The sequence below is a fragment of the Mauremys reevesii genome, linkage group 12 (genome assembly GCF_016161935.1).
Source record: "Mauremys reevesii isolate NIE-2019 linkage group 12, ASM1616193v1, whole genome shotgun sequence".
NCBI classification, from domain to species: domain Eukaryota; kingdom Metazoa; phylum Chordata; order Testudines; family Geoemydidae; genus Mauremys; species Mauremys reevesii.
The window spans coordinates 7,885,963-7,900,049 of NC_052634.1; the positions used below are offsets into that span (position 1 = coordinate 7,885,963).

General features: G+C 44.8%; 1 protein-coding gene across 8 annotated transcripts in view; it reads left to right on the forward strand.

Moving 5' to 3' along the window:
- Positions 1–14,087, forward strand: part of GRIK4 (glutamate ionotropic receptor kainate type subunit 4) — a 303,138-nt gene that overhangs the window by 188,323 nt on the left and 100,728 nt on the right. For all 8 annotated transcript variants that reach the window (XM_039496823.1, XM_039496822.1, XM_039496827.1 and 5 more), the window contains 2 exons: positions 140–304; positions 11,357–11,454. In XM_039496823.1, the coding sequence (XP_039352757.1) occupies positions 140–304; positions 11,357–11,454 (263 nt within the window). The remainder of the gene's footprint in view (positions 1–139; positions 305–11,356; positions 11,455–14,087) is intronic.

Sequence of the window (14,087 nt, forward strand, 5' to 3'; positions counted from 1 at the left end):
AACCAGCTTTGCAAACTGGCCAGTAAAATTTGCCAGGACAGTTGGGCTCTTTGCTTTCTGCCATGCTGCCCGCCACAGTAGAACGGTTAGGTTCTGCTCTGTACGATTTCCGTTGCTGACCTTTCGCCTTGTTTCCTAGCCGCCATCTTGGATGACCCGATGGAGTGCAGCAGAGGGGAGAGACTGTCCATTACTCTAGCGAAGAATCGTATTAACCGTGCACCGGAGCGAGCGGGGAAAGCTAAAGTGGAGGTGGACATTTTTGAGCTGCTGAGAGACAGCGAATATGAGACAGCTGAAACCAGTAAGTACATTGCAATGTCACCATTCCTTCTTTGCCTGTGCATCTCCAAGTGCCTCTCTCTACAACAGCATCACAGGTGTCCAGTGGGCGGGATCTGCAGAAGTTTCCTACTGAGTTTGATGCCCACATTGGCGAAGTCTCATTATAATCCAGTGGAGCCGCTCACTGTAGTAAGCGCTACTCTGTCACGAGCACTGGAAAGATCAAACCCCCGTATTCAGATACTGAATGGCTCTCTAGCTTTGATAGTGTCTTAAAGGCACAGGTTTGTCCCAGCTCCCCAAGTGAAGTAAGGTATGGGAACAGGGTAGTCTTCCTTTTTAAACGTTTGTGTGCCCTCTAGTGGTGCTCGCAAGCTTTTTAAAGGGGTATTACCCTTTTCTCAAACACCTCATCATCATGCTGCTAAAGTTTAATGGCCTGCCACATTGCTACTTAGATGAGGGTATGTCTACACATACGGCACATACATAGCGTAAAGATGCTCTATGCCGATGGGCGAGACCTCTCCCGTCGGCATAATAAAACCACCTCCGCGAACAGAAGAAGCTGTGCCGGGACATAGCGCTGCGCACAAGAGTGTTTATGTCGGTGTGACTTACGTCGTTCAGAGTGGCGGTTTATTCACGCCCCTGAGCGACGTACATGATGCTAACATAGGCTGTAGTGTAGACGTTCGCACGAGTACAAAATTTCCACTGCAGAGCTGTCTAACAGGGCAGGTCTACACTAGAAAATTAGATCGACCCAGCTACGTTGCTCAGGAGAGTGAAAAATCCACACCTCTGAAGGATGTAGTTAAGCCCACCTAGCTCCCCACTGCAGTTCTAGGTGGATGGACCTAGCTACAGCCTCTCGGGGGGGTGGATTAACTACAGTGATGGGTTGCTGTAATGAGCATCTACACTGAAAATGTGCCGCTGTAGCATTTTAAGTGTAGACATAATCTACTTAAGGCATGTTTAGGCTTGGAAAAGAAATAGGGTTTTACAACATGTTAGCTAACATTTCTCAACTGACACATTCTTAAACTCCACTTAGTGCTTGGTGTCAGCAAAGACAAACATGGTAGCTGATCCAGTATCTTAAGACACCAATGTATTTGTTTACACTAGGTGCTAAGTAATTTTTTTAGACTATGGTGCATTGTGTGTTAAAACTCTTGAGCTGTTTTCCTAGAGGAAATTTACACCCTCCATTGCTGTCAGCTTCCCTAATATAGATTAATCTGTAGTCTAGATGTGCCCTTAAGGTTTGTGGCTTTAGATACCAGCTTTTCACATCCACATCCATGACTTAAAAGCTGGCTTTATTTTTTTTTTTTTAACACTGAAGAGTGTTAATAAGTCAGATGTCACCTAAGTCCTTTGGTTAGTTGTGGTCTTCCCATCTCCTCCCAGCCCTGCCAAAATCCCCCAAACCTACATCCTCTGGAATTCAATAGAGTATGGTTACCGCCCAAAGATTTTTTTTTTAAAGCTTAACCTATAGAATCATTGAAATGCATGGCTGGAAGAGACATCAAAAAGTCCTCTAGTGCAGACCTCAACAATGAGGCAGAATTAAGTATACCTAAACTGCCCCTGACAGGTGTTTGTCTAAGTGTTCTTAAAAGCCTCCAGTGATGGGGATGCCACAACCTCCCTAGGTAACCTGTTCCAGTGCTTAATTATCCTTAGAGATAGACAGATTTTTCCTAATATCTAACCTAAATCTCCCTTGCCGCAAACTAAGCCAATTACTTTATGTCTAACTCTCAGTGGACATGGAGAAGAATTGATCACCGTCCTCATTATAAAACAACCTTCCCTCCCACGCCTTCTCCCAGTCTTCACTTTTCTAGCATAGTATAGCAAGACTGTAATTCTCCTCTAACAGTTGGTTTTAAAAGCCCATAGAAAATATGTGAAATTATATAGAGACACAAGATGGGTGAGGAAATATTTTTTATTAGATCAACTTCTGTTGGTGAGAGAGACAAGTTTTCGAGCTACATTGGGTAAATACCATACAGGTCAGGAAATACTTGCATTTCTATCGGTACGTCTAAGCCCATCCCCCATGAGACAGGTAGGCTAAAAACTTCAGGGCATGTTTACATTACAGCCACTACAATGGCACAGCTAAGGCGCTGCAGCAGCAGTGCTGTAGTGTCATAGTATCAGAGGGGTAACCGTGTTAGTCTGGATCTGTAAAAAGCAACAAAGAGTCCTGTGGCACCTTATAGACTAACAGATGTATTGGAGCATGAGCTTTCATGAGTGAATACCCACATGCGTCTGACGAAGTGGGCATTCACCCACGAACGCTTATGCTCCAATATGTCTGTTAGTCTTTAAGGTGCCACAGGACTCTTTGTTGCTTTGTAGTGTCATAGATGCTTCCTACATCCACAGAAGGGCTTTTTCCATCGATGAAGTTAATCCACCCCCTCAAGGTGCATGGAAGAATTCTTCTGTTGACCTAGTCACATCCACACTGTGGGGTTAGGTCAACCTAAGTACAGTACCCAGAGTGTGATATTTTTCACAGACCTGGGCAATGTAGCTAGGTCAGTCTAATTTTTAAGCATAGACCTGGCCTCACAGACAGCATCGCAAAGACTGTTTAAAGCAGTAATCCTATGCCTTTGCCTGTTGATCACTTTAGTATCCCGCATGTAATCCTTTCTGGTCCTCATGTCTGATTAGTGCCATGATCATTCTGTTTTATTCCCCCCATCCCAAGGCAGAGCTAGTAAGTAGAGCATCAGTCGTGGGAGGGCTTCCTAACCTGCTTCATAGTGGGCAGAGAGAAGAGGAGCGCTGAGCAAACAGCCCTGGCTGTCTGGGTGTTACCAGGGTCCATTTCCCATTTGCACTCTTTGGGAAGTGTGTCCCACTCAGAATACGGCCCATGTCCTTCCAGCAGTCCTTGGTAGGAGAGGAAATGAGAACGGTGCATTGTTTCCCTTCACTGTTTGTTCTGTGCACTCATTGTGTCACATCTTTGAATTACATGGTAGCATTTTCTGTTCCTCCTCTGTGCATCACTATTTGTGTTATTTAACCTCTGCCAGGTAACGGGCAGGGTTTGCAAGGTGGCCAAATTTAACATGGTAAAAAGTTTGCAGCCGATTCCCCTCTCCCTTATACCAGTGTACATTTAACAAGAGCTGGTTGGAAGTTTTCTGACTGGAACATTTTTCTGTTAGAAAATGTCAGTTCGCCAAAAGTGGAATGTTTTGCGTAAACATGTCGATTTTGATGACATTCTGTTTTGTAACAAAAAGCCAGAATGGAGCATCCTGATGAGGTGACAATGTTCCATTTCAACCTTTTCAGAGAAAAATGCTTTGAATTCCTATTTTGCAATGACTTGTCTTTTCATTTTTTTTAAATTCTGAAACATATAGTGAAATATAAAAGAAAAAAGTGAAATCAGAACAATATGTTTCAGTTTTATTTCATTTAATCCAAAATGATTGTTGTTCAGAATTTTGTTTCTCAGGAAAATTCAATTTTTTTTGTTCTGTTTCAGAATTTAAAAAAAACATTTTTAAAATTGTGGAATTTCCTGCAAAACAGAAAATCCAGTTCCTGCACACCTCTGTGATTAATGTCAATAAAGTTATTCATGATTTGCATGAATGTTAGAGGAAAACCAGGCCCTTTAGAGTTAAGGATTGCCTGGCTTTTTAAATACCTGACTTTTCAGCTTTAACATGATGCTAATGCTGTCATTGCATTTAATATTAATAAAAGTAGCTTAGATGTTTTAACCTATCACAGCAAAATTTTTGTACACCTCTTTAATATTGTTCTCAGATTTCACGCTTTTTGAATTGCTCCAAAACATCACAGCTAATATATGTAGCTGACTGATTCTAGGAATGTTACTATTGCATCCGAAAAATGACATTTTGTATCACAGATTATTAACAGTTTGAGAGAAGAAAGGCTTTTGTGGGTTTCTTTTCATTTTATTTTAAAACTTTTTTTTTATGCATGTGGCTACAAATATGCCATTCCTAGAACGGATAGAAAATTAACAGGTCTTAATCAAATTCATGCATGGTTTGCCACTGCCGCTTTATATCTAAAGGGAGGCAAATGTATCAGCTTGTTCTTGTAAGGAAAGCATCTGTAAATTACTATGGTTTGAAGTAAGCCTGCAGTAAAAGGGTTATGGATGGGGCAGTTTTGTCATTACAGGCAAAGCCTGCTTTTCTCAGTGTGTTTGACTTTTCAGATCTCTCTACAGAGATCCAAAATGGGCTGTTTAATCACATCTTTATCTAAACCACCTTCTCTTGAGGTCCGGGAAGGGACCGTTTTTCTACTTATCAATCTGTCTCCTGTGATCTAATGCATCTTCTAAGAACCTTCCTTCTGCTAATCCAAACACCTAGAGGCAGTTCAGCCACTACCATGACCAACTGGGGGATTTCTGGCTTTAATGTACACATGGAAATACTATTTCTACGTACTTAGCTGATGCTTCCATAGTAGTAGCCATGCCATATTGTGCTGTGAACCCATCAGATTTCACAAGCTAAGCAGGGCTGGGGCAGGTCAGTAATAAGATGTGGGAATATGTAGGATGCTGCAGGAAATAGTGTTGACAATTTCAGTAAGTGGTGGTCTCACTCGGAGTTAGCGCCCTAGTATTCCACTGGGGTCATTGCATTGCTGGAAGTGTCGTCTTTCAGAAGAGAAACAAGGCTTAGCCATTTGTGGTCAGTAAAGATCCCACAATGCTTTTCACAAGAGCTCAGATGTTAGACCCCTGGCAGATTCGGGCTGGGGTAATTACATTTGTAACCTCCTTGTGTAGTTTCATTTGGATTCAAGATTCTTCTTTACTTCCTGTCCCAAACTGTTGTGAAGGGTTGCTATGTGTTGCAGCAGTCTTCACCTGAGGTGGATCCACTTACTGGTGCGTGAAGTGTTTTCTATAGAGGCAGAGTTTATGTATGACTATACAAAGTGCTTGGAGATCCTTAGACATGAAAGCCACTATCTTTATTAACTAGCTATATGTATCTAATCTGAACTCTGTTAGGTTTTTTATTTACAGAAACCGTTACTTGCTCAGACATTCATTTAAAATGCCTCTTGCAGTTGTCTGAACATGCACACCCATGCTCGTTTCCCAGCTTTCATTAGGGCCTGTTTCAGGAAAGCACATAAACACCTGTGTCGCAGAGTGAGCTGGGTCTGTATCAAATTCTGTTGTGCAGTGTGCATTGAATGCATATCTCAACTTGCCTGAGGCAACCTATTGAATTGCATTCCAGATAGGTGCCTTACCTGGGAGAAGGGATTGACACCTAGTTGAAGGACTATCACAGGGAAGCCATCAAGGTGGGAATCTGGGGCCATCAACTATGAATGACTCTCCACCCTGGTTTACTCCTGTGGAACGATGTTCTTTCTACACTGGGGCCCGCAGATGGGGCCAGCATGACTGGGGGAAGGGGCTGGAGCATCCCAGTGAAGCACACAGAGGAGAGACAGAGGTCTGGCTAAGAACTGGGTGCTGCTCTGTGAGGGAGGGACTCCGCCTTGCCTGAACCCCTTGCAAACCTTGGACTCACACAAAGAGGTGAGATCGCTCAGGTGAGGGAGCCTCTCAGGACTTCAGCTTTCTTTCCAAGATCTTTAACTCTTGAGTGCTTGAAGAGTTAGGTGTGTGTGGTTAAGAAATCCCTCCGCTAAGCCTGTGGTCCTTGCTTTCCTGCCATGCTGTCTCCAAAGCGGCTAACCTAGAAGCCTGGAGTGGCCAAACTTAGCGAGGAAGTGGAGCAGAGATCCCAGCTTGAGAGCAAAGGACTGACAGGTATGAGGTAGGAGTATGAGAGTTGGCTTCTGGAAGAAGCTGGGAGCTCTCTCATCTGGAAACTGACTAAGGAAGAAAGTCAGAGGGAGAGACAGCTTGAAAATGGAGTTTGCTGGTGAATTGCTCTGGTTGGGCTGACCAGAATGGACAGTGCTTGAATTTTATGTCTCTGTGCTAACCTACAGACATCCACTGCTGAGTTCCACTTGATTATTAAACCCTATTGTTTTGAGAACCACTGTTTGAGTGTCACTGCGAGTATTAGGGGAGGTGCGTTAGTCCCCGGAGAGTGTGGAAGTCTCTAAGCAGGACAGGCTGAGCAGTCTGATGGCATGAAGCAGGAGGGCTGAAGCCCCAGAGGTTCAGTCTCTGGAGGCAGTGAGGCTTATCCTGAAGGAAGAGTGGGACTCCTTGGGGACCTGGCACATTGAAGGGTTTCCTCCAAGAGACTGTTCCAAAGCTGGGGGGCATAGCACTGGTAACACAGGCGAAGATTGGTCCAGATCTTGGACTGTCAACAGACCTATAGCAATTCATACCAGCTGAGAATCTGGCCTGGAGAGTCTAGTGTCTAAACAGAATCCATCAGCTGAAGTTCCGAGTCTTCTATGCCAGTGACTGTGCTACCATCTGTGGTTCTCTGGGTCCATTTTCATCAGTCCAGTTACACCAGGGATGAATGTGGCATTATATGGACAATTCTGCATCCTCAAGAGGGCTGGTCTCTGAGCACCCAAAGACCGGTGTATGTAGTAGGTTTAGGAGTCCAGACATGAGCTACCTGCTGCAGTTTGTCTTCATCTGTAAAGGACCCTGAGATAGGAAGACTGTTTGGGTTACAAGAGGCGCTCTCCTTACATGGTCTAATCCTCGGCCTCAGGCAGCTCCACTTTGTTGCAGTGTTTTTTCTCTAATTCCGTAGTATGTTTCACCCTGAGAGTGATAAGCTGCCTGTTCTTCCTCTGACAATCGTTGCAACTCAGTTGCTATGACTACTTAACCTATTCTCCCAGTCTCTTTGTTCTTGGCTACCTGAGAGACAAAGGGAGAGGGCTCGCCAAACTTTCTCCTGCATGCATGACAAAAATCCCCCCTAGGACTTTTGACTTATTCAAAGGCGCACGAATAGGAGAGGGAGCCCAAGTCTTCTTCCTAGATGCTGGCAGACGCCTGATACTCTGCAGAATAGTTGAACGCTCCCAGCTGTCACCAGGGACTGATGAATGTTTCTAAAACAGAATGCACAGTTTGCAAATTGCTAATATTCTTATTCAAAAAGGGCTATTCAAGAGGTATAAGTGTCTGCAAATTTCTAAGCACAGAGAAGCAAGTGCCAGATCCATGTGAAGTTGCTGGAGGAAAAACATCCACTAGTGGGTACGCTAGACTGAACTGAGGGAACAAAACCAAGAGGAGATGCTTGCATGGCATTTACGCTTCCTATAAGAACTTAGAAGCCTTACTATGCATCCTGGGGACCGGAGGACTTAGTAGTTGAATATTGAGCCTTTCATCTCCAGGTTGTCTGCACAAACCCAGTCTAGGTCATTTGTGCCCACCTACTGGATGTTTGGTGTCTCACATGAAATGAATTTGATTGATCTCAGTCACTTCCCCATAGTAAAAAAAAAAAACAACAAAAACCCCTCCATTACATCCTGGTATTTTGCAGCAGAATGGCCAGTCATTGAGTTGCTGGCTTAAAGGTGGTCCATTCAAATAAACACAGAGGCAAATAGAAGGAGGGAAGCTTGATTTTCTTGTGTTGTATTGTGGACCGAGGCTTTCAGTGGTATTAATTTGCCATGTTTTACCAGTGCTACACTGACACCATTTTTTTAAAACAAAGAGAAGGATGATGGTGTGATTAAATTTCCCCAGTTCACTTGGTATTATTTTATCCTGGTTTTCTAAGGTGTGGATGTATGTTTTTGTTTTGTTTGTTTTCTTGTTTTTTGCCAATTTTAGGATTGAACTTTTTAGGAGCTATCTAATTTTTCGTTTTTAGGATGTAAATTTCAGGGAGGCTGGGATTCTGTCTGGAGATTGGTCCTGCTTTGAGCAGGGGGTTGGACTAGATGACCTCCTGAGTTCCCTTCCAACCCTGATATTCTATGATTCTATGTCCTGAGTGACTTTGCAATGCACAAGGGGTTTTTTCACCCAAGGAACTCAGAGCTCTTTACAAACATGAGTTAAACAAATCCTATAATCTCCTTGTTAGAGTTAGCATCATCCCTGTTTTACAGATGAGCAGAGAGGTAACACGACTTGCCTGAACTCACAGACATGGATCCTGCGGCGAGATTGGACCACTGTGATCATCTAGTCTGACCTCCTGTATAACACAGATCATTTGGACTTTTCTGAATTAATTTCCTGTTTGAACTAGAGCAATTTTTTTAAAGAAAAATATCCAACCTTGATTTTAAATGGCCAGTGATAGAAAATCTACCATTACCCTTGGTTACTTGTTCCAATGGTAATTAATTACCCGTACAGTTAAAAATGTGCATCTAATTTCTAGCCTGAATTTCTCCAGCTTTAAGTTCCAGCCATTGGGTCTTATTCTATCTTTTCTGCTAGACTGAAGAGTCCTTTATTATCATATTTTTGTTCCCCGTGGAGGTACTTATCAACTGTGATCAAGTCACCCCTCACCCGTCTCTTCGTTAAGCTAAATAGATTGAGTCTATCACAATAAGGCGTGTGGTCCAATCCTTTAATTATTCTCGTGGCTCTTGTCTGAATCTTCTCCAATTTATCAACATTCTTCTTGAACGGTGGACTCCGGAACTGGATACAGTGTTCCAGCAGTGGTCACACCAGTGCCAAAAACAGAGGTAATAGAACCTCTCTTCTCCTATTCAATAGTCTCCTGTTTATGCATCCAAGGATCACATTAGACCATTGGCCACAGTGTCACACTGGGAGCTCCTGTTCAGCTGGTTATTCACCAGGATCCCCAAATCTTTTTCACAATCACTGTTTCCCACCATATAAGTATGGCTTGCATTCTTTGTTCCTAGATGCATACATTTACATTTGATTATGTTAAAATGTGAAATGTTTGCTTGTGCCCAGCTTAAGAAATGATTGTGAGGTTAAGAATTGACTCAATGGAGTACCGACAATTCAAAGTAGTTTTTTTTTTTAATGTGTCTTCTCCAAAAGGAAACAAACACAAACCTGGGAGGAGCAATGTTGTTGCATCAACCAATAAGTGACACATAAGTAAGCCTGCAGTCATACCACTTTTAGTTCTTACAACCCAAGCGCCGTCAGGCCAGCCCAGTACATGGACGGAGTCCTTAGAGGAACCTCTAAGGAGCTGCAGGAAGGAGATTGACAATTTATTAGGGAGCAGCCTGAACTTTTGTGCTGTTAGGGGCACTATGGTTTGGAGAGGCAAAGAATTAAATGACTCCTAGAACTGACATCCTAGCCACTTGCACTATTTCAGAAAAGTAGGGAGCCAAATTCCAATACAGGCATTGCCCCATGTCCTAATTAATCCTTACTGCAAATTCATTGAAATGTTCTTCATTTCCTGACTTCAATCTACATAGAGTTGTTCTGCACTGTCAAACAACTGCTGCTGTCAGTGCAGTGATGTCTAGTTTTGATATGTGACCAAGTCATCAGCAGGGCTTAGCGTAGAACCCAGGAGTCCTGGCTCCCCACTTTCTTCTCTAACCACTAAATTATCTACTTTGTAGATTTTAAGATCGGAAGGAACCATTATGATCATCTAGTCTGACCTCCTGCATAACATTCACCTACTGATTCCTGCATTGAATCCAATAGCTTGTCGAATGAGAGTGTATCTTCTTTTGGAAGACTTCCAATCTGGATTTAAAGACTTTAAGTAAGGGAGAATCCACTGATCCCTTGGCAAGGCAGCGCCAGTGATTAATTACCCTCACTGTTTAAAAGAAAACAACATTGCGCCACGTTGAATACTTCTAGCTTCAATTTCCAGCCACTGAATCTTGACTAAATTTCACAACTGTTATGAAAGAATCATACCCCAAGACAGACAAGCCACTTGATATCTAAGGACCACAACTTAGATGCGTGACCTGTTTTTCTTTTTTAATTGGGAAGTTCACAAATATTTGGTTCTGAAAGCGTTGACAAGATGATCCTGTAGGGAAGGCAAATGAGTCTGATGAACCAATTGGTATCTTCTTTCCTTGGAAGAAACTCACATTCGCGCTAGTGGAGCAAATATAGCTTTGTATTTGTTCACAGGGCTTCTTTGGTCCGGTTGGGGAAGAGGTGGGAGAATCGTGGTATTCAATCAGCCGCCGTTTTTCAGTTAGCCTAGGCCTGTGATGTCTTTCAGAACAACTCCTCACCCACATTAAATTCAGAATATCCTTCAAGGGGTCTTTGGAGCTCAGAAATGATGAAGCTGCTGGTTTCAGTCTGTGGAGGCTTCACTCATACAGATTACTCCAGAGGAACAGCCCTAGATGGGTTGGTAGGGTTTGAATTCCACCATGGAGGTGACACCAACTGGACGGTCTTTCGAACCCTATCCAGCTCAGTCATGCTACGAGTGAAAGCACAAAAGGTTCCTGTTTAACCCAGGAGGCTTAGGGGAAGAGAATTCAGCTTCCTGAGTTTTTCAGGGTCCTGTTAATGTTCTGTCAAACTGATGGCATGGATCCAGAGTGCTCACTGCCACTGAGCAGAACATGTAGTAGAAAAAAACCAAGTACAATAATTTAATTCACATTATTGTTCAGTTCTTCAGAGGATGAGCTAGCAAATTTGTGCTGGTTTGGCTTCTGCCGATGTTGCTTTAACCAGGGTAATGTCCTCCTTGTAGTATCTTCCATAAACTTCAATGAAGGATGGCCTGCAGCAATGCAGGCGGAGCCAAAAAGGGTCCACTCTGAAAAGAGAAATGGCCTGGTTATGGGGCAGAGGGACGAGGCTCTGGCTGGGGTTGGAAGAGAGTGTGGTGGGATAACAGGAAAGCGGGGTTATTGAGGGAGGGGTTCCATGGGATTGGGGTGGAGGGTTTGCTTGAGCTTTGGACAGGAGACACATGGTGGTGATATGGGTTCTGTATAGTGTGGGGGCATGGCTGAATTTATACTCAGCCCCTGGGGATGGGGAAGAAGATACAGTAGGCATCGATACTGACTGAGAATCTGGGATAACCCCCTATTGATTAACACGTTTCCTCTCCTGCTCTCTAATTCTCTGTGGTGATCCCAGTGTGCCAGATTCTTCCGAAAGGGGTGGTAGCCGTCCTGGGACCTTCGTCGAGTCCGGCCTCAAGCTCTATTATCAGCAATATCTGCGGGGAGAAAGAGGTGAGTGAAATCCCACCAGTGGGACTATCTCAAGGCTGTCGGAAAGGCTGACTGAGCTACCTTGCAGGGCTCCCATAGCCTGATGGTGGCATTACATGTCCACAGGGCATTGAGCGGCTAGGTCATACTGGAGGGGCATGAAATTCGGTCTGTCTGGGACAGGGAGGAAACCCACTCTTGGGGGGCGAAGGGGTGCAGAATAGTTCCCCTGGCCTCTTTTCCCCCCTCTAGTCTCTTCCTAATACATATGACTCAGGGCAGTGTAGGCTTTGCTGGAGACCCTCAGGCAGAGTTCTCTCCCCCCCGCTCCCGGTCGGGCTCTGGATGGAGTGGGTACTTTGCCGTCTCTGCTGAATGTTATCTGAATGCCCTACGAGGCAGCATCTCCCCTTTGATTTATTAACTGCAAATGAGATGATTATTCGCCTCCCTAGTTCCGATCCCATTAGACTTTCTGCCTTAGAGCTGTGAGTGCCTCCTCTTCAGAACCAGCAGGGAAGGTGTCCTGCTGCTGCGTCACTGTCTCCTTCTTAGGGTCCCAGCTGGCGTCTTCTGCTTTTCTGTCACTCTCTTCCCCCACAGATGTCAGCCAAGGTCTTACTGCTGTTCCTCCACCCATTTCTGCTTCCAGCTTCTCCTTCTTCTTCCTCTCCAGGGTCTGGCTGCTGCTTTTCTTCCACCAGTCCTAGGAAGCCCTCTTACTGCTTTCCCGTCCATTGCCCCGCCATGCACACACAGACCCCAGTGTGGGTCTAACTACTGCTATGTCAGTTTCTCTCTGCCCAGCAGGGCACTGACACAGCCTTGCATCACCCTAGTATCTGAGCACATCACAATCACTAGCAGACTTGATCCTCGCAACACCCCTGCGAGGCAGGGAAGTGCTGTTATCCGCATTTTACACCTGGGGAATTGGGACACAGGACAGGTGAAGCGACTTGCCCCAGGTAGCCCTGTGATGTCTGTGGCAGAGCTGACACTTGAATCCAGATCTCCTGAGTTCCAATCCAGTGCCTTATCCACTAGGCCATCCTTCCTCTAACCGGCTGCAGCAAGGTGCACCTGAACTTATCATTTTAGTGCATGGGTCCCATCTTTCCTATTCCCTTCTCTTAACTCCTTGTTCTTCCTCCTCTCTCATATCACATCTCCTTCTGCTTCTCTGCTAGTCTCACCCCATCTCCCACTTTCTCCTGCACTACCCATCCCTCCAGCTTCTCTAGCAAAAGCCCTGAACTGCCTCGTCAGTTACAGTTGCAAAAGCCAGCACCTGCTTGGCCAACGTAACTCAGCACAGAAGCTCCCCGTAGTCATTAGTTTGTGCACGATCCTCCTGGAAGATTACACTCCCTTTCTGTTTGGCAATGTTTCTCCAATACAAACCTTTTTAATCTACACCCAGATTATGTCTCTGATTTAATATTTTATAAACCCTCAACTGCCGGCGTACACTGATCCGTCTGTGCTCCGGGGAAAAGAAATTGAGTTCTCTTCTTATAGTTCATCCCCTCGTAGCCTGATAACATCTTTCAGCCATTTACTGGACTCTGTCTCTGGTGCCTCCATGGTGTAGGAGCACCTGAAATGGAACACGGTAAATAGCTTGTATTTGCAAATGAATTGCATTGCTTTATTTGCCTAGAATCAGGGGCATTAGATGTGGACGAGATCTGCTATACCCAACTCCCTCAGCTACCGCAGGATTGTTCCCCCGAATATCTTTTCTAGTTGCTTGATCCATTGCAGGGTTAACTGCCTCAAGCATCCGCCACTTCCCAGGCAAACACCAATCTGCCGTAACAGATCATCAGGTTTTTTCCTGATGTTCATCTGAACTCTATGCCTCTCTGATCTCAGCCAGTTGTTTCTAGCTAGACTCCCCGTGTTCCACCCTAAGCAATTCTCTTCCTCTTTTTAGAGGTGGCCCTAAATCAAAACTGGGATTCTAGGAAGTTGTGATCCAGTCTTATCTGTCTGGTTGTTGAACCTAATCCTCTCTGCTGTCATTTACACTGGTATGAATCAGAAATGACTCGTCATTATTTGTTTTACAGTAGCACCTAGCGGCCTCAGCCAAGATCAGGGCCTCTTTGTGCCAGGTGCTAAGTACAGTAAGACAGCCTCTGTCCTGAAAAGCTTACAGTCTAACCTGGCAAGGCAGGCAAAGGAAGTGCTCTTGTAACGATGGGGAACCAATGCACGCAGAGGTGAAGTGACTTGCCTGAGGAGGGCACAAGGCATCTGTGGCGAAGCAGATAGATCTCCTGAGTCACAGTCCAGTGCTTTAACCTAAAGACCACCGTGCTGAAGTCACTGGCGATACGCCGGCGTAAAGCCACCTGAAAGGAGACAAGAATTAGACCTCCTCTCTGTCTCGGGCCGACCCAAAGCCGTGGATTGGAGCAGCCCTCAGCTTTGTGACTTGGGCCCGTCTCTTTGGGGATCGCACCCTGCAGATGTTTGTGGTGAGGTCTAGTGTACACCTCTGTCTGCGCATCTCTCTGCCTCATTAATCGTCATTCCCACGAGCCTCAGACTCCATCTGGCTTCAGAGAATGATCAACAAGCCTAGGCTGTAGATGTCGCGTCTACATTAGTTAAAGGAATCTGCCTGTGGCGTACAGTCTGCTTCT